Below are 26,898 nucleotides of genomic sequence, written 5' to 3'. Positions count from 1 at the left end.
TTTGATTGGCTGAAGTCATTCCGGAGTCCACACCACATACAAAACAATGAACCCCATTTCAGTGAGGTGGTTAGATGAGCAGGTTTTCCTTGTGGGAAACTGAGTAGTTGCAGAATTTTAAAGGTGAAGCTGTGATATTATAATCTAAGTTATATTTGACAGTGTTGACTTTGCACAATATTTTGTGACTTAAGCTCAACAAGCTTTCAACATGCACAAACTTTGGGGAGTTTAAAAAAAAAAAAAAAAAGGAATATAGTGGGGGGGGTTCTTCCTGAGTTGTGATGGTGATCAGGAGCAGATGTTCCAGCTGTCACACCAGCAAAGCTTTAACACACTTTAAAAAAATACTCAACGCATATTTTTTAACCCTGTTAAGGCTAATTAGTTTTTAATTTAAAACAATTTGTATGTAAGTTAGAATTTGCATCAGGTTTTAAGGATTTAGTCAGATTTACAGGGGGGAAAACAAATCACACTGAGGTCACCAGTTATTTTACTGTTTGGTGACAGGAATAACTTGTTATACCAAATCCCTTTGTCTTAATCTTTGTTTTTAGGTTATGGTCTTCTTTGAGGAGCGAGGGTCGGAATGTGTTTCCCTTATCTGAAAGATTTAAAAAGTTGGGGTTTTGGAAAACCAAAAATTAATTTTAGCTGCTTTACTGTAGTGACCACTTCTAAACACTAGAGGGCATCTTATTGCATTGCAGTATATAAGCAGTAAAATATCCTGACTTTAGTAATTCATCCCTGCTCTCAGCCTTCTGAGTGTGACCCAGAAATCAGTAATAGTGAAGGGTACGTGGAAAACAGACTGGAGACTTGATGGAGGCGAAACAGCCACACGCTTGGCAAGAGTTTGTTAAAGAGACTTATTTTGCTCTTGTGGCCACTATGTAAGATTCACACTTTCAACAAATACTATGTTCTTTTCAAAGTATGACTCCCTTGAAGTTGGGCCTTTATTAAGGCACAGATTCAATAAAAGTCACACTGCACACACACAAGTATACAAACCATGGCAGTTGTTTGAAGAGCTAGTCTTTTTTTATAAGTTTTGTTAAACAGTTTAGTTTTTAGTCAAACATATTTAATTGACATTGTAAACAAGGATATGAAAAACAAGGTCTCATTTTACTACATGGCTGCTACCTCACATCTTCGGTGGGAGGTACCAAAGGGGAAGGAGAGGAATTGAGTGAGTGTCTCTGTGATAGACAGATTTGAGACATTTTCACAGCAGTCAGGTTTTGGCCATCAAAGCAGGAGCACCACAGCTGTAATTTATTAGTGGTGGATTCCATTTAGTGGAGACCCGTCCAGGGACAAATTGATGCACATTTATCAATTAACCAATCGCTCAACAGAACAGTTCATGCAGAATCGAAAACAAGTCAAGTATCTTCTGAACTGTCCAATGCTTAAAAATGACACGCAGGCAAGATTCCATGTTCTTTATTTGCTAAGGGCGCAATGCTTTTTTTTTGTTATATTTCTGTGCACAAAAAACCTCACAAAGTGAAAGTCCACATCGCGACTGTAGCTCCAGAATTCAACGTCACACCATGGCCAAAACAAAAGTCGGCAAAAAACAGGGCGCAGAACTCTGTACAGTCAAATATCTTCTTTAAAAATAACACAAGGACAAAAATGTTCCTCTTAAATCAAATTCTATTTTTTTTTAGTGAAATACAACAAAATAAATTCTATAAAATAAGAGCAAAATATTTAAATATAATACGGTGGGCAGAATATTTTCATTTGCAGGAGTATTTGGTATGTTTTTGACAAAAAAAAAAAAAAAAAAAAAAGAATAAAAAAAAAGAAAATTACACGCATTCAAGTTACCAATTAAATACAGTATTTACTGATGTTTACCTTTACTCCTACATAATCACAAGTTAGCTCAAGTTGCAACATGACTAACCAGCCGCTATTCTTACGGTAAAACCCTGCTGTGGGACCTACTCTCAAAGGTGGGGATGGGTGGGGTTAGGTGGGGTGGGGTGGGTGCTCGCTGCTGCTCAGGATCAGTCACATCATCCCAAACCGCAGCCAGATGCCAAACCTGACCAGCTCCACGGCAGAAAGGAGGCCGATGGGCAACAAAGTCTGTCTACGACTAGGCTCTATTGAAGGGACAGAAGCAAACCACACAGTCTATTATACACCAGAAAGCCCAGTGCAGCAGTTCTGTTGCATATGTGTTCATTTTCCTATAGATGAAAGCTAAAGTTGTCTAACCCACCGAAACTGACTGCCAAATGTGAAGTTGGAGGATTATAATGTGCAATTGAAAAGCCACTTATTCATACATTGGTTCCAAAAAAAAAAAAAAAGTATTGCCCTCTTTGTAGACGGGGTAGATGAGTAGAAAAAAAAAGACAACCTAAAGGGTAACAACACCCCTCTGGAGATGTGGATTAAGAACAGCTTTTAGGTTGTTATGATCACAAGTCTTCCCATGGGCTACACTATTCTGGTGAGAAGCCATGCTAAATGTTACAGCATATTAACTAGAGCTTCAGAAAGGATTGAATTAATTACCAGAACCAAAAAAAAAAAAGAAAAAAAAAAAGTGAGAGAAAGGCAATGAGTTTCAGAACAATGTTGCATCAATGCTTTTTCACATCAACCAAACACCATTAAAGTCCACCCAACCATTCCACGTCTCGCAGTAAAACCCAACCACAGCTCGCGGGTTGATTTGGCGTGGGTCGTAAGGTTGCCAAGGAGCTTAAGAAGAATATAATTATGATGATAACAATGCGTCCTTCTACAGGTGAATGACCAGAAACCGTCCGATGGCAGAACAAAGTTTTACTGCTGAGCATGGGTGATAAAACAAAGAGGAGTTGTTGTCTTCTTACAGTTTTTTTTTCTGGGGGGGAATTTTTATTATTTATAATATCCATTTTGTTTTTCATAACATCTGCAACATCTCCCAACAGCAAACCACACAGAGTTATGCTACTGGGGAATCTGAACAGTCAAAAACATTAACATACTATGTACACCTTTTCGTCGTGTAGACAAGCGCATCAGCATCGTCAGCTCCGGGTAAATTTGTTTTTTTCGTTATTAGAACTCTTGTCCACTCCCTCGCCTCTGCAGCCGGCAACGGGCCCCTGTCGCACAGTCAGGCGGCCTCAGGTCAGGGGAGAGCATCTCCCGCAGGCTGTCGGGGGGAGTGGGGACAGTGGAGAGAGAAGTGGCCTGGCTCTACCCTGCCCTGGGGCCAGAGAGAGAGAAAGATGGGACCCGGCGAGAGGAGAGAGCGGGACGATGGAGGCTCGAGGCACAGAAGAGGAAGGGAGGGGGAGGTTACTCCTTAGGCGGGGCGGGCGCTGGGGTGGAGGTGGGGGCGGGGGCGACCTCCTCTGTGCCCTCCCAGTTGTCTTGTGCTCGCGGGCCTGTTCCTGGAGTGGTACCGGGGGCAGGGGCGGGGGCGGGGGTGGAAGTCTGGGTCGGGCCTGGAGTCGGAGCGGAGGCCGGACCGGGGCGCTGGGGGTTGTTCATGTGCTGAGCAGCAGGCCCGGTGTACGGCTGCCCGTGAGGGTGGTTGTTCTGTTCGGGGGGAGAGCGTGGAGAAAAATCAGCACATCGTATAAGAAATGCACTCAAATGAAAACATGACATGCTTTAATTGCATCCACAGCCACGTGTTTTGTGCACGTGCAACGCTGCTGGGGCCAATAACTCCAAACGAATCTAAACTGACAGACCTCACCTCTGCTGCTGAATCAGTAAAAACATCAGAGCCACATTTCTTCACTACAGTCAACATGTGCACCACAGATTGTTTTTAGTCCGTGTTTGCTTGCTGTAAATGCACTAAACAGGAAATTACTCTGCCTTTCACGAAGCAGAACCTATAAAAAAATCCCCATGTATGATTAGTAATGTATGTCTTCAGTAGGGATAAATGCCCTGACAGCCACAGAGTCACTCAAGGTGAAGCCGCATGCCGCTTCCTGTCTACATTTTACTTGCACTTGACCTCAAAGACGGATGAAGTGTTTCTGATGAAAGAAATGAGCCTGGTGTGGTAAATTACTGAATACACAGACAAAACGTGCCAAAATCAGTGTAAAGGGATGAACTCAAGTACAGTTTGTACGCGTGGAAGCACACAAAGTTGTCTGCAGTGCAGTATTATCACAAACTGAGAAAACCTGAGCCTCTGATTGTGTGAGCGCTCGGGCACGAAATAATACTCAGAAAAAAACACTTATCACCATGGTTACCAGCATCATTAACAGATAATACAAGACTTGCTACGGGGATGGAAACCACTGTCTAAGACTGCGTTCTTTTACCTGTGCAATATGAACACTCGAGAACATCCTGTCTCAGAGTGACACTGAAAAAACACTTCACAAGCTCCGCACTTCTGGGATGGATTTTTTTTTCTTTTTTTGTAAAATCAGATGTCGTAACCCCTCCCTGAAAAGTTTCCAGTTAAGCAAAAGTTGATGGCAAACAGAAACTAGGAGACGTCATATTTCTGTGTCCCTGTTAAATCCAGATTTCATCTTAAAGTCTTTCCTCTCACACACCAAAGTTCAGAAACCCCATGTTCAGCTAGCAGGCCCCTCTGCTGTGGACCGAGCTCCCAGTTTGGGTATGGGAGACAAATACTTGAACTGTACTGTAAGATTATCCTTTTTTCTTTAGTAAAGAGCTGGATACTCTTAGTTATGCTGCTAAAAGCTTAGGCTGCTTTCTATTGCAAGTTCTTTTCCTCACATGTTATGATTTAGAAAGATAGAACATCCTTTGATGGGAATGGGCAGTAAGCTGTCCTCTGAGACACTACCTGCTGAAACTGGGTTGTTCCGGGAGAATGTGGGTACAGAGACGTATCCTCAGGTGGGGAGGAGTCCTGATCATCGGGTGCTTCCTGTTCATCTGGCTCCTAGAATAAAAGAGATGAATATATGTTTGTAATCACATATCAAGACAAAAACTGGAAATGTGCTCATCTATTTGAACAAAGTATAATAGTCTGACATCAGAGAGTAGCTTGTGTGGGAAAGTCAAACTTCCTACTGTGTTGTCAAGTAAATAAGGTTTAGGAGATTGAATTATGTGTGTGGGTGGCGTCTACAGCTGAGAGCATGAAAAATGGAGCTAACAGAAGGTGCACATGAACCTCTACTGTGGAGGTAATTTCAGTGCGTCGTTTTTAAAGGACAAGGCTCATTGGCATTTGTACTTTTATCATGCTATATCGAATAACATCAGCCTCATCGTTTTACAGTCTTATCTCTGAGGCAAGGTCAAGTACACATCAACATTACAACATGATGTAACGGACAGGACCTGAAAGCTATCTGAAACATCACGAGTTTATAAACTTTTCAATTTAGCTTTTGTTCATTATTTTGTCACAGATTAAAACTTAATACTATGAATATGATAAGTTCTGGCTTTTGATTTGATCCAAATAACAAAACTGATAGCTTCACATTAGGGGCTGCTTATGCCTTTAAGAGTAATGTGCAACTTTTGAGAACTAGAAATGTACAAATCTGCAAAACAGCGGCTAAAAAAGCACAACGGCTTAACAGTTAAAATACTGTAACTAGCATTGAATGCTCAAGTACAGCTGAGGCTAGGAGATGCAGGTGGCTGGCCGTACCACACTGCAAGTTGGGGAGGAAGCAAAAACTGGCAAAAGAGCACTAGACTGAGATTGAAGACTGGCTATGTCAGTGCTGCTGAGACTGGGCAACAGGACAGGAAGAGAACAAAGATCTGTTCACTGTGTGCAGCTGCGTAACATGACTTCTCATGCTTAGTTACACTACATAGCATCTCATATCTCACCAGTGGCCAGTACACCTTGCCTTTTACTTGAACAGCCAAGAAATGATTTTTTTTTTTTTTTTAAATAAAATATCATGTACGCTCACAATCTGCTTTACCTACGCAGAGTGGACATGTACAAAATTGGAGTAGTTTACTCTAACTGCACATCCTAAATTATTTACATGACATTTATATTGAAAATACATGCAAAAGGCTCATCGTCATAGTGTTTCAAGCCTCTGACTAATCTACAAGAAACTCAAAGCTGTGCAATTCGATTTAAACTAGTGTTAAATGTGATGGAAGCTAAAACTGTTGTTTCTCTGCTGATTCTTTTGGTAGGTTTTGTCTCACTTCCTTCTTTTATGTCGTGGTGCCTGGAATACTGACCTTCCCTGGGCTTCCCTGAGTACACTTGAGCTGTGTATGGAATATTACAGGAGAAGTGTGTCATTTGACTGGATTTTCCATTCATAAAAAAATATATACAAGTAACGCATTTTAAGTGAAAACAACACAATCATATCTGTGTGTATTGTGAACTGCAGCCATGTAAACAACACAGAGTCAAACATGGTAAGCTGTACTTTAATCAAGCTCAGTTTCTTTTAGCTGAGCACTTAGATTCCAGATAATTTACTCTGTATGTTTGTTTAAAAAAAAATCAGGATACAAAGCTAAAAATACACAACACATTTCGTGCGTAACTACAAGAGGTAGAGAAAATGGTAAATTACAAATTTTCTGATCGGCTTAATATTCGATTAATCGCCGTGTTAGTACTCATACATATCCACATGTTAAATGCTGGTCATGCTAGACCATTCATTTGGGCTTTTTGTGTTGAAGTGATGTGATACACATTCACATTCAGCCTCAGTCTTACAATATTTTTTCTGTTACCTCTCCCTAAGACTGCAAGATAGTGTTAAAGAGAATCTGTGGGTGTGTACAGTACAAGGTTAATGGTATTACCTCCTCGGGACAGAGCTCACAGGCCTTGGCCAGTGTCATACGTGCACTGTGAGAGCGCTCCAGGAAATATCCGTTGGAGGTCTCATTGCTCTGAACAGGAGGGGACCAGTTGTTGTAGGTGTACTGTGGATTTCCTGTGTATGGCCTCCTTTCCAGCTCATCGCCCAGCCACTCCACTGCCCACGTCCACTTTCGCTTCAGGTCACCGTTACTCTGTACAGACAAGCACAGAAATGTAACAAACGCCCATCAATATACCTCTTTCTTGTTGTTATGTTACTTAGTGCTTACTTTGGTCTGCATTAGTTAAAGAGAGACAGCCTGTTTACCTGTAAGATCTGGTAAGCCACAGAGCAGTTGCTGAAAAGGGCCACCATGCACTTAATGCACTGATAAGCTCGTTTCTGATAGTGGTTCTTGGAGCGCTGGATGGTGTCAAAAAGCCCATCTCTGTCATCGGGAATGCCCTTCAGCGCATTGTGAATCCTACACACACAAAAAGAAGCAAAGGAGAAATTTAAAACCACGTTCAAGTTTAAAAATTGTAACTTTCTGCACTCAGCAATCAAGTCTGACCTGTGTGTTTGCCAGGAGTCCTCGATGAGCAGGATTTGTAGCAGCAAGTCCAGGTAAGGCCTCAGCTCATAGGTGTACGAGTACGCCACCTGCAGACAATGTGTACAGTCTAAATACAAGCACTTGTAGACGTTTATAAGTAAGAAACCTATGGAGTTCTGAATATCATGTTGCTCTGAAGAAGCATTAGATGTTTACCTGCCAGAGCAGCTCACTGAGCACAGTGGAGGAGAACTGAGGGTTCTCCCAACAGCTGAAGCGAAGCAGCTTCACTGTCTCTTCAGAGTTGCTGCAGTCCTCAATGATCTTCTTCACGTAGCTCGTCCTCACAAACAGGATCTCTGCCACCAGCTGCTGCACAGGCATCACCGGAGCTGTCAGGTTGGTGTCCCCATATGGGTTAGGAAGAGGGGGATTACCTGCAGGAAATACAAAACAAAAGTTAAGATGGACTATCCTACAAATGCAGGCGGATATTAGCGAAGTCCCTCATTCATCATCTTTGAGAGCCCTCAGCTCCAAGCTGTGCCTACACAGCACAGAGGCTCAGAGTGGCTGTTTGTCAGTCACTAGATCCTGAGCAAGGATGAAAATCCTCACTGGGCTCTCACTAACCCTTTTCACACAATCACTTGTTCACTTTAACTGAGCTCATACAACTTGTGCCTAAAAGGAGAAGGGGGGGGGGACCCCAACAACTCACCATTGATGGAGGACTGCATGCGTGAAGAGACGTCACAACAGCGAACCAGCTGAGAGACGACAGTGTAGAGCTTGCCCAGTTCAGCATACTGATACTTAATTGGAGGGCCAGGCCCCTCGTCCAGAGCGACCAACATGAACGTGGCAGGAACATTCAGCTTCAGCAGTTGCGTCTTTTCAGCCAGGCCTGCATGTGGCAGGAGTAATGAGAGGTCAGAAGAAAGTAAAAGCATTCCAAGCACCAAATAACTTTAATTATTAAAGAACTGAATTATAGTTTACATAAAATTTTGTAGAATTCATTGAGGAACAAATGTACATAAAAGCTTAACAATCTCTGTGCGCTCCTTACCCAGATTGGCGTACATGACAAAGAGGTTGAAGTACTGCTGCAGATGACGGCCGTGCTCAGAAACTTCTCGTCTGAGCAGGTTGAGGACAGCTCTCAATAAGTGATCACTTAGACTGAGGTTATCACAGCCCTAAAACACAAACATGAAATCAGTTGGAGTCCATCAAAGGCATCGTGGTAACATGTGAGGCCGGACAGAGCTAATTAAAGTCCTTTTTCCAGTGCCCAGATGTAAGTCTGGCACCAACCTGAGCTGAGGGTCCAGGCGAGGCAGTGGGGGAGGGGCAGGGGCCGTCTTGCAGGGAGAAGTGAGCGATGAAGACAATGAGCTTGGCAAATGCCCCACGGACCTCAGCGCTCGGGCACTCGAGCAGGTACTCAGAGAACCGGTTAGGATAAGCAAACAGAACGTTGTGTGCAAACCAGTAGCGTACATTCTTACTGTGTCTCAGCAGGATGCAAAGGGCATCATACCTAGAGGGGAAAACAAGATAAACATGTGTAAACAAGGGCAGGAACACTTGAGGGGGAAAAAAAAAAAAGGAAAAAAGAAACAGCAAAGCTCACCAGTCACTGGCAGGACCCCGTACTACTTTCTTGGTGTGAAAACCTGTGCTGAAGAGAAACCTAGCAGCCAGCTGAGCACTTATCATAGCAATCTCCTCTGCCTCTGGCAAAAGGTGGTCTTGTCCTAAAAGAAAGAGCAGCGGTTACCAAAACAAAGAAAATATTCCATGTAACTGCAGGTAATTCTTCAATGCTTAAACATGCAACTAAGGCTTCACCCAACTACTTCTCCTTAAAGTAACTACTGCACATCAACAGAGCTGGCTAAGAAACACACAAAGGAAGTGAAATATGCAACTCCACTGGAGTGTGTAAATAGCAAACAGACATTTCCTTTGTTTGGAGTTAGATGAAACATGAAATGCACATAATGAAACAGCAGATGGGAAGCTGTCGGCTCACAAAATGAGGCAGCAGCTTAAAGGCTCAGAGCAAGCTCAAATAAAATGTGAAACTACCTAAACTGACACTGTATGTCGGGTCAGTGCGTGGGCTAATCCACGTGTCATACATATAGATACATTTTGTTATGATCAGAACAAATTCTGTGTTTTTGGGGTTATGGCATCACTGGGCTCTGGTTCAAATAATAATGCAACAGAGCTTTGTAATGCCTAACACAGAGGTAGTGCAGTATTAAGCAGTCTGTGCTGAGCTACTAAACATCAAATTTTTTTCCCCCTCCATGAGAATGAATGAATGAATGAGAGATATATATTAGTGATACAAATATTTTTGGCAGCAGCTGTATCTTTAAGAGAGAAGCTTTGAAACCCACAGATCAGATACAATGAGGAATTAATCAAAAAGATCAAAGTAGGTTTCAGGGGGAATTTAAGAGCACGGCCATTACTGGAGGAACAACACAATCTGTGCATCAGTAATGAAATACATGCTATTATTTTTCATACAACCTGTCAACATGAGTGGATGGTTGGACCATTATCTGAGTATTGTTTATTTTATTCTCGCTGGTATCATTTTATCGATTGCCTGTTTTCATTGCCATCTTGTTCAGGTCTCCGTCTCTTAAGAGGCTTTCCAGATTACATGGACCTTACCTTGATTAATAAAATGATCAAACACAGCTATATTAGCTGGTGTTTGCAACCATGATTTACCAGCATGATATCTGGCAGCAGATGGCTTTGTAAACATCTGCTACAGTTAATGTTTCCAGTATTGGAACCATGTCTCAAAAGGTCTGAGCAAACATAAAGCAAAAAGAAACTAGCACTAAACTAAACTCTAGCTAAAAAGAGTCATTCGTTTTTTTGGATCCAAAGAGTTAGCTCTGAATTTACCCGCACACACAAAACTGATGCATACCTGGAGGAGGGTTTAAATAGACACTGTTACAGGTCAGAAGTTTCTTAATGAACTGGAAATATTCCAAGCTGTATTGCATTCGGTTGTGCATGAATTGGACGTTCTGTTTGCGGACGCTGCACTCGATAACACCAGGCATCTTGACCTGATGCGGCTTAGTGGAGGAGATATTCAAGTCCGAGATGTATTTGACAAGCTCGCTGTCCTTGTCCATTGAGTCCATACGTTCGTAGAACAGGATGTAGGCATTCCACCAGCGTTTCTGCCTTCTGTACGACATCCTTTTCATCATATGATCAAAAACCTCGCCCATGTATTCCCCTCCAAAGCACTGGTTCTTCATTTCCTCCTCATCGTCCATCTTGCACTCAGTCACATCACCATCATCAAATTTATACCAGCGGTTCTTCTCACCATCACCCCCATTCCTCTGGATTATATACGAATAGTAGTGTCCGCCACTGGCCTGGCCTGAGTGGACCAGCACTCCCACCAGGCGATACTTGGAGCTGCCTGGTGGCGTCGGTTCAGAGGGCTCATTCTGTTGGATAACCTGGTTTTCCGGATTTACGTCGTCGCCTTCTAGCTTGGCCACACCTGCTACCGTGTACGGCTCCATGTCGAGCTCCCTAGGGAACTCAAAATAGTCATTAAACTTGATGGCACACTCCCTCTCCCAGTCGTAGTCGAAGCGCTTCAGCTGGATAGCGAGGACAGGAGGCAACTTCTTGATCAGCAGACGTTTCACTGTGTCCACCTGACAGGGAGAACAAGCATCACAGATTATCTATGGCTCCTTTAAAGCAAAAAGCATAAAAACAGGTGAGGAAAAGGGAACTGGTGAGAAGTTAAACAGAGGACAACAAAGTTTGTTTAGATTCAGTGTGAAAATGATGGTAAAAGTTGGCGTGAATTTCCCGTGAGCAGTTACAAGCATCACATACTAAACAGAAGGACACTAACTTCTCACCTTTTTGTTACACTTCTCACAGTGGTAGGCGTTTGCTCCTTCCAGCAGATCTCCTTTTACATACTGCTCCATTGAGTCCAACAGGTTCTGATGGTTTCTGATGTCTACATTGAGTGTTGTGAACGACTCTTCACACTCATATCTGACAACACATTTTTTGTGGGTTAAGTATACAGTGTCTTAAACTGCTGCCCATATTCAGTCACCAAACACAAAGTATGTGTACTTACCTGTGTGGGCATCCTTGACAGATTTTCTGGTCAGCAAAAGATCCTCCCAGCACCTTACTGAGCATGGCAGGGTGGCCCAGTGCTTTTAAAGCCTCGTCTAAACTGTCCACCAAAGAGTTGAAAAACTCCAGTGCATCATGCTGTTCCCTCAAGTTAACTGGCTCACCCCATAACCTAAAACAGGAAGACACGGACACATTATGGCTGCTACGTTGGTCGCCTTGCTAGCAAACACTGACACCACCACAGCTCTGAAAGCATTTATAGCAGCGCTGAGGGCACAGGCACTCAGATACAACATCAGCATCGACGCTGGTGTAGGAGTAAAAGACGTTGAAGCTGGAAGCAAAGAAATCAACAAGTTTCTTTTTCCCCCCTTTCGACGTCTTTTTCTTTTCAGGGTTTTGCATCATCTCCCATTGTATAATCTGGGACACGCTAAGCTTCTATATTGATGTGGCATTGACATTGTGGTAAAAACGGACATGATCATAGACTACGTCTTCAACTCAACCGCTGTGGTACTCACGGCTGGCTGAAAACAACACAAAAATGCCTCCTGTGGCAGGAGATCTGACATAACTTCTGGAATCCCCCATTCGCAAGGACGAGAACATTTAGTATAAGAGCCCGCTAGACTTCAGGAACAGGTAACAAGGCAAACTGCTGATCCAATCAAAACAAATGAGTCTTTGCAATACCTGAACTGTTTCCAGAATCCCCTGGGGACGTAGTACTGCAGTCTGGATGCAGCCAGGTGGCCAAAGATGACCTGCAGGTGACGCAGGACCCCGATGTTGTACTCTTTCCTGTCTTCTGACTTACTGGAAGGTTTGTCATCAAACTGGTGATGATAGCTGAACACCTCATCACGAGGATCTACATTGCTCTGTGGAAACAAAATACGCCGGTGAAATATTGCTATCCACATGTGTCATTAAATCTAAAATTGTTTATCATTTTTAACTGCTGCTGTTTAGCTGGGAAAACTAATCATAGCAGCTAAATGAGAACTGGGAGGGAAAGTCACTGTGTGAAGTGATTTGCTATTTGGTCTCGTAATTATGCTGCCCTCAGCTCCAAGCTCTACCTACATGACCTCCATGCTTATAGTTGGCCAGTCTGTCAGTCACTGGATGCTGATAAAGGATGAAAACTGGGACTAAATCTCTTGCAACACAAACTCTCACTGTACCTCATTCTCCTGCTTCTCATCCCCCGACATGTCATCATCCACATCGGTCCCCGTGCCCTCAATGGCAAGGATGCCATTGCGGATAGGAGGGATCATGTATAGCTGCTGAATGACAGAGTTCATGTAACAAGTGGCCCCAGCGTTCTTCAGACCTACAAATCCTTTGTTGGGCCGTGGCCCCACTGGAGGCAAGTACTCCCACTCTGTCAGCGTCTCACAACCTAGATGGAGAACAAAGTAAAAACACCCTCATGTATACTGTAATTTACAAGCTGCTTGGGCGGCGTCATCTCTAAAGCCAAAGCAATCTCCATACCTAAATAGTACATGTCAGTCAGAGTGTCGACTATCTGTTTCAAGTTGCGGACACAGCCAACAGCCAGCGCCACGAGGAGCTCAAAACCAGCATTGATGGAAGCAGGAGTGCTGCACACTGGGATGGCCTGCTCTGTGGGGAACTCGCCAGTCTTCATGTACTGCAGGTAAACATTAGATGCTGGGAAGATGAAGTCATCAATCAGCTCCTAAATCAAGCAGGAAAAAAAGGAGGAGAAGAAGATATGGTTTCTTAGTGATGTTATGTGAAACAAGAAAAATACAGGATGGACATATTCTCATTATAGTAGCACTGTTTTCATGAATGTGTGTTTCACCTTAATGAGGTTTGCTCCTCCCTTCTCGCAGCCGATGTAATACTTCTTCTCTGGGGTTTGGAAGGCAAGAAGCTCTTTGGTGACTCCAAGGTGGCCCTCCAAGATCGTCTCCTCCACTCCAGTTTCCCCCGTCCTCTTCACTTCGTCCTGGCAAATGAAAACATACAGTACAGCCTCACTTCTGCCTTAAATAACTAGTTGAACAACAGCTTATATTAGAATTCCTTACACATTTTGCACAGCTAAAACAAATCATTAACAATGATTAAAAGGCTCTTTTACCCGTATTCGTTTCAGCCAGTCGATCTCATTGTTGAGCAGCACCTCAGCGTTTGGCAGGTTGATGTTGCTATTGTAGGCATAGTTTAATAAATGTCTGAGCAACGTGAAGTAGTCCCCAGCATGCTTGGCTCGCTCTTTGGCCGTACTCTGGAAACAGACATGGATTAAGTTAGGATTCTGTAGTGTGGACTGCAGTGATGTTATGGCATTAAAATACAAAAGAAATATAACCACTCACCCCTAGTACAGTAAAGAGGAGGGTGATAAAAAAGAGAAGGGGTCGATGGCCCATACAGCACCTAGTTGCCATAAGGAAGAACTGCTCCTGGGCCATTTGCCGCACAGATCTGTTGAAAACAGATTTCAAAATCAGCATCATGTCTCCCCCACCCAAAGCTTAAATCTCATGCCTCAGAAGGTGGCTAGAATGCAAACTGGTATCCTTACTTGCTGTGGCAGTGTAGCAGCAAGTCTATGATGAAGGTCTGCCACGCCTTCTCTTTACTGAGTGTGTCCAGAGCTGTGGGCATGAGGGCAAAACACAGTGTCATCACCTCCAGGGCCTCACAGCACACCTGCTCATCCTCTCCATCTGGTTCCTTTGCTGCATTCGTCTACAAAAACAAAGACAGATAAAGGTCACCAGGCTGATCAAAACCTCATATAGATTTAGACTTTTGCTGATCAAGCTTTTGCATTCTTTCCTCATACATCAAACACCTGATGGCAGACAGTTTAAAGTGCTGCTGGAACACAGTCAACAAAACACATCAGCATTCAGAGTCATTTTTACCTTCTCATAGATTTTGCTGATTTCCTCATTGGAACTGAAAACAAGCTGCACTGTACCACAGCCTGATGCCCACACAATTTTCTGTATAGCACGGATCACACAAATGTCCGGGATGTACTTCGATGCCTGGAAGAAATTCTAGTGAAAAAAACAGTTCCAGAAAATCTACTGTTACAGACATAATAGCTCAAATGGGTCTACTCATCCAGTGTTTGCTTGAATATATTTTATGCTTTTCATATCAACATATAATAATTATAACTATATATCAACCTATTTATGTCAGCCCTTAATCCCAGCCCTTTTAATGCTTATAAACACATTTGCCTTTATCATAAAAAAATAAAATAATTATTTTATTTTTTTTAAAAAAAGGTAAGATACCCTGACCTCCCTACAAAACCAAACAAAAAACAATTTTAAAAAAAGAAATCAGTTCCTTTAACTTATCTCACTAAAATTTACCTCATCAGAAATCTGCTGGGCCAAGCGAATGGCTACATTTCGTAGCATGCATTCTGAGGCAGGGTTGGGGATGTTTTGCAGGGCACTCTGGAGGACCAGTGCCTGGTCATGAGTAGCCTGATTTATCTGCAGAGAGGTGTTGAGAAAGAAGCAGGCACGTAAGAGTATGGCAAGCATATGTGCTAGTGTCAAACAAGTAATACAGGTTTGTCTATGTGTGCATCATGAATGTGACCTAACCGGGGAGACAGGAATATTTCCCTCTGCATTAGGCTGGCAGGCCTCAGCAACAGCCTTCACGTGTCCAAAGCCTACTGCAGTCAGGAGGAGCTTGGCGATCTTGAGCGCATTGAGGTAAGCTCCACGCCGTGTCTCCATGTCAGCAGATGGGAGGAAGTTGTTTCTGGTGAGCATGCTTAAAACCAGGGGCAGACCACCGCTTTTCAAGAAATTATACTGGAAGTCGCTGGCATCCTCGCCCAGAGTGGCACTGGCTGGCATCAGCAAAGCATACACAACCTGGAACGCACACAAGAAAAAAATCAATCTTACATTTTTCTAGCAAGCCCCACATCCAAGAATCAAACAGGTTCAAAAGCCACACCCCACAACCTTTGTCAATTGTTGGGACTGAAAGTTTAATCTGGATGAAACAACCAGCATGGCAGCTTCAGCAAACTCATTTTTAAAAACACATTCTCAGCAAAAAATCATATTCATCCAATGTATGTTTATTTCATTTTTCTCCCTTGCTTGTCAACTCCCCATAGGCAGTGACTGCATGCCCTATTAGTGGAGGAAAAAAAAGTTCTTTAAAAACATAATGAGGGCTGGAAAAAAAAAAACCCTAACAAACTCACTCCTGTGTAATATTCCTATTAAATACAGATTACACTATAAAATTACAGGTGCCAGTGGAGTTGTTCCAGCAGCATACATTATGCAAATCTGATAATGAAGGGTATATAGATAAAAGGGAACACAATGTATAACAAGGCAGGGCACAGTGACACTCACCTCAATGAGGTAGAGCACTTGTGAGGGTGAGGGGCCAAAGAAGCGTGAGTCCAGAGAAGGACTCAGGCTGTTCTCACCAAGCTTGGCATGGTCCAGACAAACAGCTCTCAGATTCTCCACTGTAGTGTTATCTAAGGAAGATAAGAAGAAACCGCACAAACAAGACCACTTAAAATAAAACCGTCTGTGTGCATTAGCATAGGAGTACATTATCACCAAGCAACCTAGGGGTGTAATATTGTGAGCACAGGTGTGTGTAATACCCGGGGGCATGAGTTTCATGAGATCTCGAGCTCCATCTCTAAGCAGGGGCATGTTAAGGTTACACCCCAGGTCGGCCACTTGCCACAGGAAGGAAATGTAGCGCAGATGCAGCGACATAATCTAAAAGAGAGCAGAGGGTGTTACAGTACGTCTGCTTACATACTGAGCAGCACATAATTGCATTACTGCATCATATTTAGAGGGGTCTGATTAACTATCAACTAGCACTTATTAGTGCTGTACAAGTATATGGAACATATATGGAACATGGAAACTGCATGTGCAGCTTATGCAGAATCTATTCGCTTTACTTACCACACCCGGAAGACAGCTCTCCACCTCAGGGTTGGGGCCATCACTGTAGTGGTTACCGTGGTTACCAGGAGAGCCAGTGGATGAGTCAGATGAGCTGTCTGGACTCGAGGGCATATTGGCACTCACCTGGGTCAGCTTGGCTGTGATAAGCTGTATAAAAACAGTTACCGTGCAAAGAAACATTTTTAGTCTTAATATTGGTATAGGCAGCATTAATGCATTATTAATAAAGAGCAAAAATAAATATTAGGAGTACATTAAAAAAAAATAATCACAGTACAGCAGCTTCAGCAGAGTGATTCTTTTGTCAGTCCAACAGAATATCACTCTCTCACCGTTTTGTCCTTCAAATTGAGCTGTCCAATCAGCTTCCTGTCGTCAGCTGGATCAACAACCTCTCCACCAATAAAGAGCTCGATCTTGGTATGGGCAGCATTTGCTTTTATCCTGTTTAGAATACCACGCCGAACCGAGCCAATTGTGTCATTTGTGTGTGACCAGATATCCAAATCATCCACCTGTCGACCTTGGTTGGGGAAACGTACAATCAATGTGATATGCTTCCCACGGAAAGCTCTGCAAGAAGAAAAGAGTAAAGAGGTTCAAATAACTGAAATATAGTAAAAGTAATGTCAACACCTTACTTATCTCATGAAGAGAAATGTTGCAAAATGTTTGTGCTGGAGTTTTGTTTTCATGTCTCATGTTTTTATTTGTCAACCGGATGACATTCGACAAATGAGATATGGGCATTTATGATAACTGAATCAATGATGTAATTGCGACAGTACCTTGACATGGGCAGTATAGTCCTCTCTTCATGGTAGTCACTGTCACACTCATTGATGTACTCCTTAAGCACAGTGAGAACTCGTACCATGCGGATGGCCTCCTGACGGGCACAGTTAATGCTGTCTTTATCTCCATCTAACACACAAAGGGTGTCGTAGGATGCCTTCAGGCGGTCAAAACATGACTGGATGAAGTCTTCGTGAATTTCAACCTAAAAGAGGAGGGGGGGGGGGCAAGAAAAAAAATGGTCAAAGACTTCGCTATTACTAATGTATATAGTACATTTGTTAACTGACACATGCGAACTAACAATTTGGAACAGCAAATGAAACAGTTTCTCTAACTGAGAGAAGTCACAGTACCTGGTTAACTTGTAGTTTTGGTCCCAGATTGGTATAGATTTCTTTCAGCAGGTCTATGGCTCGGTTTGCAATGTCGTCACTTCCTTGAATCACCACCTGGGAGAAAACAGAAGAGCTGCAAGTCAGTCTTTAATGCATTCATGTGTGTGGATGTCTGAGATAAGTGCACAGCAGCCTCATCTTTAAAGGCCATGTGAAAACATTAACAACCCAAACATCAGGTAGTTGTGTGAAGCTTCAAAGCTGCAGAGCATGCACAGTAAATCTTTATTAAAGCACCTAAACAGAGAATTTGTAAGTTAGACATCTTAGCTCTGGGGCACTAAAGTGGCAAGAAAAGTGAAAAAAAGAGAACGTGATTACAATCTTCAAGGTACAATTTTTTTTCTCCTAAATCAAATTCCCATGACCTTAAAAAATAAATGTTAAAGAAAAATAAAATGTTCATGTGTGCCTGTTGCAACTTCTCTCCTCACCCTCCAGAGATAGTCCAAGCCTATTAGTTCCAGGTCATCCATCATGTAGGCCCTGCGCTTTGCTACCAATTTCCCCTCCCTGCAGTTGACAGCCTTGAAGAACCTCTCAAAGCACTTCATCCCATTCTCTGTCAGCAGAGAGGGATCCAACTGCAAAACATTGTTCTCAAAGAAGTCCTTATTGATATCTGGGTCCAGATCTGGCTCGTCACCCATCAGTTTGGAGTACCTATTAAGTGATGGGAAAGAAACACATCGTTCAGAAAGCATACTTTGTGATTATCAAATGTCAATTAAGAAACTAATTATGCCATAGGCAAGGAGAAATAGAGCCATACCATTTAAAGCAAGCCTCACGGTCACAGAGAAACACTGCGTTCTCAGCCAGACACTTCCAGATCTGCTTGGCCTGAGGGGCACACAGCCACAGCTGGCCATCTTTTAGCAGAAACCTGGTACATACAAATTTAAATTTAAATGGACCCTGGTGGCCAGAAGGTCAGAGTGATGTTGACGCAATATGTGGACTTGTATCATATTTGCACATTTTTACACAAGATCCTACCTTGTTTCTTTCTTTTTTCCCTCCAAGGAGTACTACTTTACTACTACATTTTATATATTTAACTATGCAATGCCCAATGTAATGTACCTCAGGAAGTTGAGCCTTTCCTGGACTTCCTGGACATGGCTATAGCGGCTTCCTGGTCTAACTGTCTGTGGGTCGAACTCTGCTTGTTCCTCTGAAAAAGAGACATGTTGAGTCACACAGCAGGTTGTACACAATTCAACTGCCACAACTAATATAGAGGACCATATCTGGTCTGACCAAAGTACCTTTAGACAACTGCCTCATGGTCTCCATGTAGGCTGAAAGGTTCTCAGCCACAAGCGTCACCAGAGCGTGGTTATGCTGCAGCTGGTTGATCAGGTCATGGCGGTAAAAAACATGAGGACTTCTCTGAGTTTGACTGAAGAGAGAACAGCAGGAGGATTGGTGGATATAGGCGGTTTTAAAGCAGTGAGTAAAAACACAAGACTGTTGACCAGCCTGAAATTGAATCTACATACTTTTAGTGATACAACTGTGATTGAGAAAACATAGCAAGACTAATTTCTCATATGTCTGTATTAGGGGCATAAATAAAGCAGCTTTTATTGCATCTGTGTATGTATGTATGCTATAGAATAACCAGCAAAGAAAGTCATATCAATAAAGGCCATTTCATGCCTTATTTCCACAAGAATGTTTTGGTCTGAAAATGAATAAGCCTGCAAACCTGTACTTTTGAGAGCCAGTATAAACCATAAAGAGTCCTGCGGGAATCAGCAGATACTTAAAATCATTTTAATATTTTTTCTTTTCCCCATCCCATTATACTCATCAGCTATATTGTCTTATAAGAACTAAAAAAAAAAAAAAAAAAAAAAAAAAAAAAAAAAAAAAGACACCAATTATCAATTTGAATTCATAAAAAAATATAACATTTAAAAAAATATATAAAACTAAAAAAAAGGGGGAAAAAAACATGTTAACATAAATGAGACATGTGGATCCAAGGCATGAAATACCCCTGATATTTTTGCATTGAATGATTTGAGCTGAAAGGCATCAGGAAGAGCCGGGCTCCATCTCAAAGGACCTTTCATTGAGCTGTGCAACTCACTACTAGATTAAATGCTGTGTATGCACCATGGCTTCCACCAAGAAACTCCCACCAAGCGTCTCTAGAGAAATTAAACACACTAGAGTTTATCCAGTGATGGCTGTTCTTCACCTATTATATAACAACATTTTACATCATTGAGTAACCGCTTTGAAAGAATCAACCACACCCTGAATGTATTAATGTCACCATAAATACCGAGATTACCCTGATTCTGTTCAAAACTGAGAGCATAACATTAGTTACTCATGTAAGCAGTCCACAGACCTGTCACACTTAAGTTGTTAGAAGCCTCATGTGACTTCAAAACAAAAATCCTTACTAAAGATAGTCATCAATTACAATTATGAAACAAACTGATGCAACTTTGGTATATAAGCTATAATTCTCTGTAGGACTCATTTTTGCTCTTAAGGGGAATTGCTCCTATAAACAACCTGACAGCTAAGCAAACACTTGCCACCTGGGTCACCAAGGTTTCAAACAACACAACATTAATGATAAAAGTTAATGCAATTTAGAGCTGTCCTAATCTTGTCTGACCTACACATGCACAAACTTTAAGGAATTTGAATAAGCAGTAAGTCATTTGAGATGAAACCCATGAAGGAATTGCTTAAGCGTATTCACGGCAGGGATTTTGCATTTTTTATACATTTTAATATGTCAAAGAGAAAGTTAGACTTGACGTAACACAGAAATAGGAAGAGCCCTGGAATTAGCATTAAACTTACCCCGCTAAGCTCGTTTGTATGTAAATTGGCATTTTCTTTCTGAAAAACAACAGGCATGTGTGCTACATATTTTCTACAGTTACTATTAAAGAAAAACACTACTCCAAGTCTAAACAATTTAATGTTGCACAATCAAACTTAAAATTATTTATTATAGTAACTTTAAATCAATGCTATTCTGGGGCCTGAAGACCCTGAGTTGCTAGAGCACTACAGCTTAAAAAAAAAAAAAAAAACAAAAAACAAAGAAAAGGGGGGGGCTGCACGATAACCTGATTCACTCGCAGAACAAGCTTTAAAGTATGCTTGACTTACACTTTGGGAAAAAGCCAAGTGTTAATAATTAAATTGATAATGGCTGAATTCCATTAAGGTATATTTGTGATCTGTAAAGTTGCTCAGATGAACTTAATTAACTAATATTATTTACTGGACAGAACTAGTATCGTGTCTATAAAGTATTGTGTATTTTGACTGGAATGATGCGATCTTATGTAAAAGCTTTTGGTCCGAATTAAAGCGGAAAGTGCAGCTTTTCAGCTCTTTCCAGTGTATTCAAAACAAAACAATGCTCACCAACCCATGCTGCTTGACTGATTTACTGAGAGATATTGAACAAATAAAGAAAAAAAAGGTTGTCCAGCTTTGTTGGTTAGTGCTGATGGATAATTAGTGCACTGGAATGAGTTGCAGACAAAAAATGTTATCTTACAGCGGTGTAATAAAATGTAAACTGCAATGCCATTAATTTTCTGAAATGCAAAATTGACACGCCTCAGCCATTGGGATAAATGCTCAGCTCAAACACAGGAAATTTTGTTTTCTTTATGAGTGTTCAGGCATTCTGTGCAAAATAAATATAAATAATTCATTATAAAGCATTAAAAGTACAGTAAATGATACCTTTAAAAAAATAATAATTGCCAGTATTAGAACTGTGCTTTTTGTGCATTTATGTAGGAATATATTTCCACCATGACCTTACCTGAGGTTTTGAGGAGCTTCTCCAAAGAGGCTACAGATTTCTCTGATTTGCTTAAGGGCAGGGATCACCCATTTGTCATTGGTTCGTAGCTCCTCTATGAAGCGATCTATCCATTGAATCTTCTGGGTGTCTCTGTCCTGTGAATGAAAATTAAACATCATCAGTATAGAGTTAAGAAAGACCAGTCTATTATTGTCATATTTTTGGAGTCAAACATAAACCGCAGCATGTACCTGTGAGCAACTATAGTCCAATATCTTGATGTGAGCACTGAGAGCCTGGTCCATGATGTCTACAGGCACATCATCGCTGTGTGCCAGGTTCCACAGCAAGTTAAGGACCTTGTGGGCCATCACACCATCCTTATCATCCTCAGCCAAGCGGCGAATAAGTTCCAACAGTTTTTCACGCTGCTTCTTGCTGGCATTGGTCCAGCTTGCCTATAGAAGTGTGTGTGTGTGTGTGTGTGTGTGTGTGTGTGTGTGTGTGTGTGGGGGGGGGGGGGGTGTTGTTGTTACAGTATTACAGTAATATCAGTGGAACAATTACACAAAAATCCTTTATCGCCTGTAACTACTGAGGACAAGTCTTACTCACCTTGAAACAGTCAAAAAGGTGATCCAGCTGCTCAGGCGAGAAGTCCCACGCCAGCTTAGCCAACAGGTCGTGGACATTTTTAACGATGGCCTCATGTTTACCAGCCTGCAGACATACACAGAACAGTTCAGCTGTCAGGGTCACAATATTTATATTCTACCAGAAACTATGTGATAAAGGGTTTACTCTGGCTATTATAAAGACACTACAAAAAGTATATTCTAATTTGCTTGTTTAAATGAAAGAAAATTCCCTATTAACAGTGGATCATTTTAAGTCAATTTACTAGAACGTTGAAAGTGCGTGAAGTCTGGTCCAGAGAAGTTTACTTTCCAAATCATGTCCTTTTCTTGGTGATGACAGTGTTCTACATGCTTTAGGCTCCACCCCAGCTCAGCCCTGACTCACCTTCCATCTCATACTTTCTATCTAACCCTTTCGATAAGAATAAAAGGATGTCTGTATTTTGTCAGCTTAAAAAAATATCATGCAGTCCAACCTTCATATCTGTCCTTGACTATGTGCATACATTTTAGTGTCCTGCTGCAAAACAAAACTACATCAGTAACTACCATAGAATACAACACTTCAAAAGTTATGAAAAACTTTAAACTTATGTATTGAAAAGGTTGGATTCAATTGCTTTTAGCTAATAAGTAGTGGTGCTTTGTAAATGTCATCCATTTATAAGAGACTATTACTGCTCCCAATCCTCCTCATATTTCTCATCTCTTTAAATTTTCTAACTACAATTCAAAACCCATTAAAAACATAACCTTCAATATTCCCCAATGTAAGCAGCAAACTTGGCATGTCAAGTACATACGCACTCTTCAACTAGAATAAAGTCGAACCTGTCCTTAAATTAAAGTTGTGATCATTGCTAACAGGTTTAATTATCCTTGCAATTGTTTTTAATGATTCGTTGATTATTGTTCTGTTCTGTCAGCTGATTGTATTCTTTTGAATCTTTGCCAGCTCTTTCTTGTAAGACAGATTTGAAAGATGACGTATACATTCTCAGCGATTTATAGGTGTGAGCACTGCAGAAATCTAGAGCTGTGTGCCATGATCACACCATGGAGGCACAGTTTGTACAGATACTGCACAAACAGGGTTGAGGTTAGAAAAAACAAATCTATAAAACATACCTGGGCAAGGACACATCTTTTTATTTATTTATTTATTATTTGTTCCGCACTACTGACAAGAATGTGGCAATCTTTAAAATCTTAAAATTGTAAAACATAGTCCAATAAAGCTGGCGCCAGTGCAAAACAATTATAATCTTCAGGATTCTTAGAAACCACTAGTAAAATCTCTCTCTAAAAAAGAAAAAGACAAAACAAAACCACACATTTAAAAGGTGCTTTCACGCTGCAATCTGAAAGCCATCGTTTTTAATGACTTGTACTGTGCAATGGCAGTCTGTTGCCATGCAGAGCAAAGCCCAAGCATAGACCTCAGGAGCTCTTGTGAAGAATGAAGTTGCCTTTGCTACAGCAAATACAAAAGGGAGGAAAATTTGATATTGTTGGTGCATGTATGCTTGTACCATTGTACTGCATTTACTGCATTCTTTTCTTGGAAAGAGCTGCACCAGGTATGCATTTTAACAGTGACATAGCTTGCTGCATATCCGCAATAAGGGTTAATAGTTTAGATGACTGACATCTTGCACAAGTTTTTGAAAGTGCCCATTTTGCTCCTTTGGCCACAGGTCCCTGAAACAGTGCACTGAACGCGAACGTCAAGCACAGTGCGTACCACGTCCTGGATCAAAGCCCCATAAAACATGTTTTGTAATCTTGCAACAATGCCGTACTGTGCTGTATTGCTGCATCTGTTCAACCATCTGCAAGGTTTTATCTAATTTAGATTTTTGCCTCCGTATGAAAATAAGAGTAGTTGATAAAACCACGAGTAAGGGCTCTTAGGCTATAATTTTGTATTTTTTTTTAAATGATCAATTGCAGAGTACCTGTGCAGCCCAGATGTTGTCCAGATCCTGCATGGTAAGAGCTTTCTCTTTGATAACAAAGCGAAGGATCTTCTCCAGTTTCTCGACATACTGCGGCTGATGCAAACTGTCCCTCAGCACAATGGACAGGATGTGGTTCTGTTGGATCCATTCCTGAAGCACCATGTGTAAAGGAGAAATGAATTTCACAGACATTAAAATCCCTGATGTAAAACACAAATGTTAAGAGCTGAGCGTACCGCCATACGCTCTGCAGTCAGCCATTCCTCCTCCTCAGGGTTATGCCGATGAGTGTAGTAGGACACACTGGAGATGACCTTGTTAACTTCATTTAGTGCATTCATTTTGCCATTAAAAGAAGAAATTTGCAATAACCTGGTGGTAAAAAACAAAAATAAAATGTTTAAAACCTGATCAAACTTAAAGTTAAACAAAATCTTTATCAGAGAAGACTGAATTTGATATTTACCTAAGAATCATTTTTAACCTAAAAATCTCTAAATTCTTCACGGTCTCCTCCTGCCCTGGTACACGAGAAGCCAGATTCTTCAGAGACTTGATTATCATGGACAGTGCGTCATTTTTGGCTTCATTCTTGGCCTCTTTCTTTAGCTCCTCATCTGTGAGATTCTCTAGAAACTGGGGAACCATCTCGATGACTGGAAGGAAGTACTTCTTTACTGTGTGCAATGTGAGGAACTCATAACACTGGCCAAAAGGCCTGTAAAACAGAAAGTAGAAACAGAAATTCAGTTCCAGAAACAAGACCATTGCACCAAAAGCACTTTGCAACGTGGTGTAAAACCTTGTGCTGTGTCAGCACTTACTTGATAAGTGCAGCGATGATCTGGACGTTCAGTGCTTGGCCGCTCATGAAGCGATCGTGCAAAATTTGAAACCCATTTAACGTGCCAAATTTGTTTATTAAGTCCACCAACCAACCCTGTGATCAGAATAAACAAGGGACAAAAACAAACTGTATAAGCACCCTTTAATGTGAAGTCAGGTTGGTTACACAGGCTAAACTATCATCAGCTTCCATTCAGAGACTTTAGGTTGAAACTACAACAGAAATTGTTTTCTCTGTGAAAATGAACAACTTCTCAAACTAAATTCCTATTGGCAAGCTTAAAGAAACATATCTATTCTTTGGTTTTTATATTTATTCTCAGTTGAGATGCATGGCTTGTGAAAGAGGCACACTGCTAAGGAGAACAAGCTTCAAACTTCAACTCTTTTATTTTACTGTAGCTGGTCTTCCTTTAGCTAAAAATTAACTTTAAATTTGGCACTGCTGTTAAATATTTAGTAATCAGTAATTTGATTTAAATTTCCTAAAAATAATAGTAATAACAATAATAATCTCTGACTTAACAGCACAGTAAAACACTAAGTAGTTCTGGGCCCCCTGCCAATAGACAGGCAGACAGGCAAGCAATACTGCAGTAGTGCTTCTACTGACCCTGTGCCCACACTGCATTCATCACTCCTTTACGGTACAATTCTTATTCTCTGGTGTATCCACCTTCCCTTTTATACAATCTGCTTTCTGACATAAGCATTAAATGTCTTAGGGACAGTGAAGTCCATGTTATTCTTTATCAGGCAGCTCCAGAGAGGGAATCTTTATTTCAAAAGGGTCTTCAGGGCGAGACTAAAATGCCACTTGATGGAGTTTGTCTTGAGGAAGAAAGACGAGCTAACTCTCCTCAAAAGAAAGAAAACTCAAAGCTCATCTTCTGCATGACATATCTTGACAATTTTCCATACACCTAAGGATTTGTTATACAATACAAAACGCATGACTGGATCAGTCTGGATCACTTAATGCGAATCAGATTATAAACTAGTTATTTTACAGTTTTTATGGTCAACTGTTGTACTGAGTCACCTTGGGAGATCGAGGGTCTGGTGGTCGAGCGTAGAGTTCATCATCAGCCAGCTGTGCTCCAGCAGGGACGGTCTCAGAGGGCCGTGTGCCATTGTAGATGTGGAACTTGCAGTGAGGGTTGGTGGCCATGGCCAACAGCTCCAGTAGAGGAAACCAGTCCTGAGAGAGCTTGGCCACACATAGCTCCACCAACCGGTGTGTGTTATTTATGATACACCTCTGTGGAATAAAACCCGAGTTTAAAAGAAAGAAAGGCAGGATCACAAGAACAATATCAAGAACTGGAAAAAGCCCAGCCTCGACACTGCTGTGATTAACTTCTGGTCAGCCTTTATAACAATCTTACAACACACATTTTACTATTCATGGTTTGTCCCCAGTAACCCTGAAGTCTGACAGGCTTAACTCTTCAGCTCCTAAGCTAGAGAAAAATTGCATATTTCACTCATTACACCCACATTTTGTTGCCTTTAATCAGGATTCCACATTGTCAACAAAAGAAATTACACTTCCACACAAACAAAGGAAGAGCACTCCTGCTAGTCACGCCATTGGTCAAATTCCAGCAATCAGGCTGTTCTGCATGGCTCCTGGCTAGTTCACATGTCTGTAGAAACCAGATATGAGCAATCAATACAGGACTGACTCATCACAGCATTCCCAGCAAGCTTTTAGACTTTACAAGTCTCTGGCTGCTTCATCTTCTCAGTGTCTAATTTTAAAAGGAGCTGCAGGTGACAAGCATGATGATGTATAATATACTGAAAAAGATTAGATTTTAAAAAAGGAAAAAAAAGAATCCACAGTGAGGAAGAGAAACAAAAACCCCTTTTCCGCCTTTAAATCCTCACACATCTGTCTCACTGGTTTATTTCAAAGACGTTCCACAGATCAATTTCAAGAACAAGAGC

At 41.5% G+C, this 26,898-nt stretch overlaps 1 protein-coding gene across 10 annotated transcripts in view; it reads right to left on the bottom strand.

Moving 5' to 3' along the window:
• Nucleotides 1-1,442: 1,442 nt before the first annotated feature.
• The window catches only part of usp9 (ubiquitin specific peptidase 9), a 37,757-nt gene continuing 12,301 nt past the window's right edge, over nucleotides 1,443-26,898 (bottom strand). For 5 of the 10 annotated variants that reach the window (XM_084954549.1, XM_084954548.1, XM_084954551.1 and 2 more), the window contains exons 6-48: nucleotides 25,988-26,206; nucleotides 24,924-25,039; nucleotides 24,566-24,817; nucleotides 24,336-24,471; nucleotides 24,097-24,249; nucleotides 22,116-22,220; nucleotides 21,752-21,958; nucleotides 21,519-21,655; nucleotides 20,534-20,572; nucleotides 18,970-19,103; nucleotides 18,785-18,875; nucleotides 18,471-18,584; nucleotides 18,133-18,361; nucleotides 17,657-17,752; nucleotides 17,294-17,505; nucleotides 16,838-17,078; nucleotides 16,503-16,652; nucleotides 16,187-16,307; nucleotides 15,924-16,054; nucleotides 15,147-15,425; nucleotides 14,907-15,032; nucleotides 14,442-14,579; nucleotides 14,096-14,262; nucleotides 13,887-13,995; nucleotides 13,649-13,795; nucleotides 13,367-13,513; nucleotides 13,030-13,237; nucleotides 12,714-12,934; nucleotides 12,220-12,407; nucleotides 11,519-11,692; nucleotides 11,289-11,430; nucleotides 10,319-11,075; nucleotides 8,990-9,113; nucleotides 8,671-8,896; nucleotides 8,423-8,552; nucleotides 8,072-8,257; nucleotides 7,567-7,787; nucleotides 7,369-7,457; nucleotides 7,122-7,278; nucleotides 6,793-7,005; nucleotides 6,208-6,237; nucleotides 4,823-4,921; nucleotides 1,443-3,570 (exon numbers count right to left, since the gene is read on the bottom strand). In XM_084954549.1, coding sequence (XP_084810675.1) covers nucleotides 3,328-3,570; nucleotides 4,823-4,921; nucleotides 6,208-6,237; nucleotides 6,793-7,005; nucleotides 7,122-7,278; nucleotides 7,369-7,457; nucleotides 7,567-7,787; nucleotides 8,072-8,257; nucleotides 8,423-8,552; nucleotides 8,671-8,896; nucleotides 8,990-9,113; nucleotides 10,319-11,075; nucleotides 11,289-11,430; nucleotides 11,519-11,692; nucleotides 12,220-12,407; nucleotides 12,714-12,934; nucleotides 13,030-13,237; nucleotides 13,367-13,513; nucleotides 13,649-13,795; nucleotides 13,887-13,995; nucleotides 14,096-14,262; nucleotides 14,442-14,579; nucleotides 14,907-15,032; nucleotides 15,147-15,425; nucleotides 15,924-16,054; nucleotides 16,187-16,307; nucleotides 16,503-16,652; nucleotides 16,838-17,078; nucleotides 17,294-17,505; nucleotides 17,657-17,752; nucleotides 18,133-18,361; nucleotides 18,471-18,584; nucleotides 18,785-18,875; nucleotides 18,970-19,103; nucleotides 20,534-20,572; nucleotides 21,519-21,655; nucleotides 21,752-21,958; nucleotides 22,116-22,220; nucleotides 24,097-24,249; nucleotides 24,336-24,471; nucleotides 24,566-24,817; nucleotides 24,924-25,039; nucleotides 25,988-26,206 — 7,404 coding nt within the window. In that variant the 3' untranslated portion in view covers nucleotides 1,443-3,327. The remainder of the gene's footprint in view (nucleotides 3,571-4,822; nucleotides 4,922-6,207; nucleotides 6,238-6,792; nucleotides 7,006-7,121; nucleotides 7,279-7,368; nucleotides 7,458-7,566; nucleotides 7,788-8,071; nucleotides 8,258-8,422; nucleotides 8,553-8,670; nucleotides 8,897-8,989; nucleotides 9,114-10,318; nucleotides 11,076-11,288; nucleotides 11,431-11,518; nucleotides 11,693-12,219; nucleotides 12,408-12,713; nucleotides 12,935-13,029; nucleotides 13,238-13,366; nucleotides 13,514-13,648; nucleotides 13,796-13,886; nucleotides 13,996-14,095; nucleotides 14,263-14,441; nucleotides 14,580-14,906; nucleotides 15,033-15,146; nucleotides 15,426-15,923; nucleotides 16,055-16,186; nucleotides 16,308-16,502; nucleotides 16,653-16,837; nucleotides 17,079-17,293; nucleotides 17,506-17,656; nucleotides 17,753-18,132; nucleotides 18,362-18,470; nucleotides 18,585-18,784; nucleotides 18,876-18,969; nucleotides 19,104-20,533; nucleotides 20,573-21,518; nucleotides 21,656-21,751; nucleotides 21,959-22,115; nucleotides 22,221-24,096; nucleotides 24,250-24,335; nucleotides 24,472-24,565; nucleotides 24,818-24,923; nucleotides 25,040-25,987; nucleotides 26,207-26,898) is intronic. The other 5 variants (XM_084954554.1, XM_084954555.1, XM_084954556.1 and 2 more) reach the window with 5 other exon arrangements.

This window comes from Perissodus microlepis, chromosome 16, assembly GCF_051167445.1.
Source record: "Perissodus microlepis isolate ML-2025 ecotype Zambia chromosome 16, ASM5116744v1, whole genome shotgun sequence".
Classification (NCBI taxonomy): domain Eukaryota; kingdom Metazoa; phylum Chordata; class Actinopteri; order Cichliformes; family Cichlidae; genus Perissodus; species Perissodus microlepis.
The sequence above is the reverse complement of the archived record's forward strand: the minus strand, read 5'-3'. Positions and strand labels throughout refer to the sequence as shown.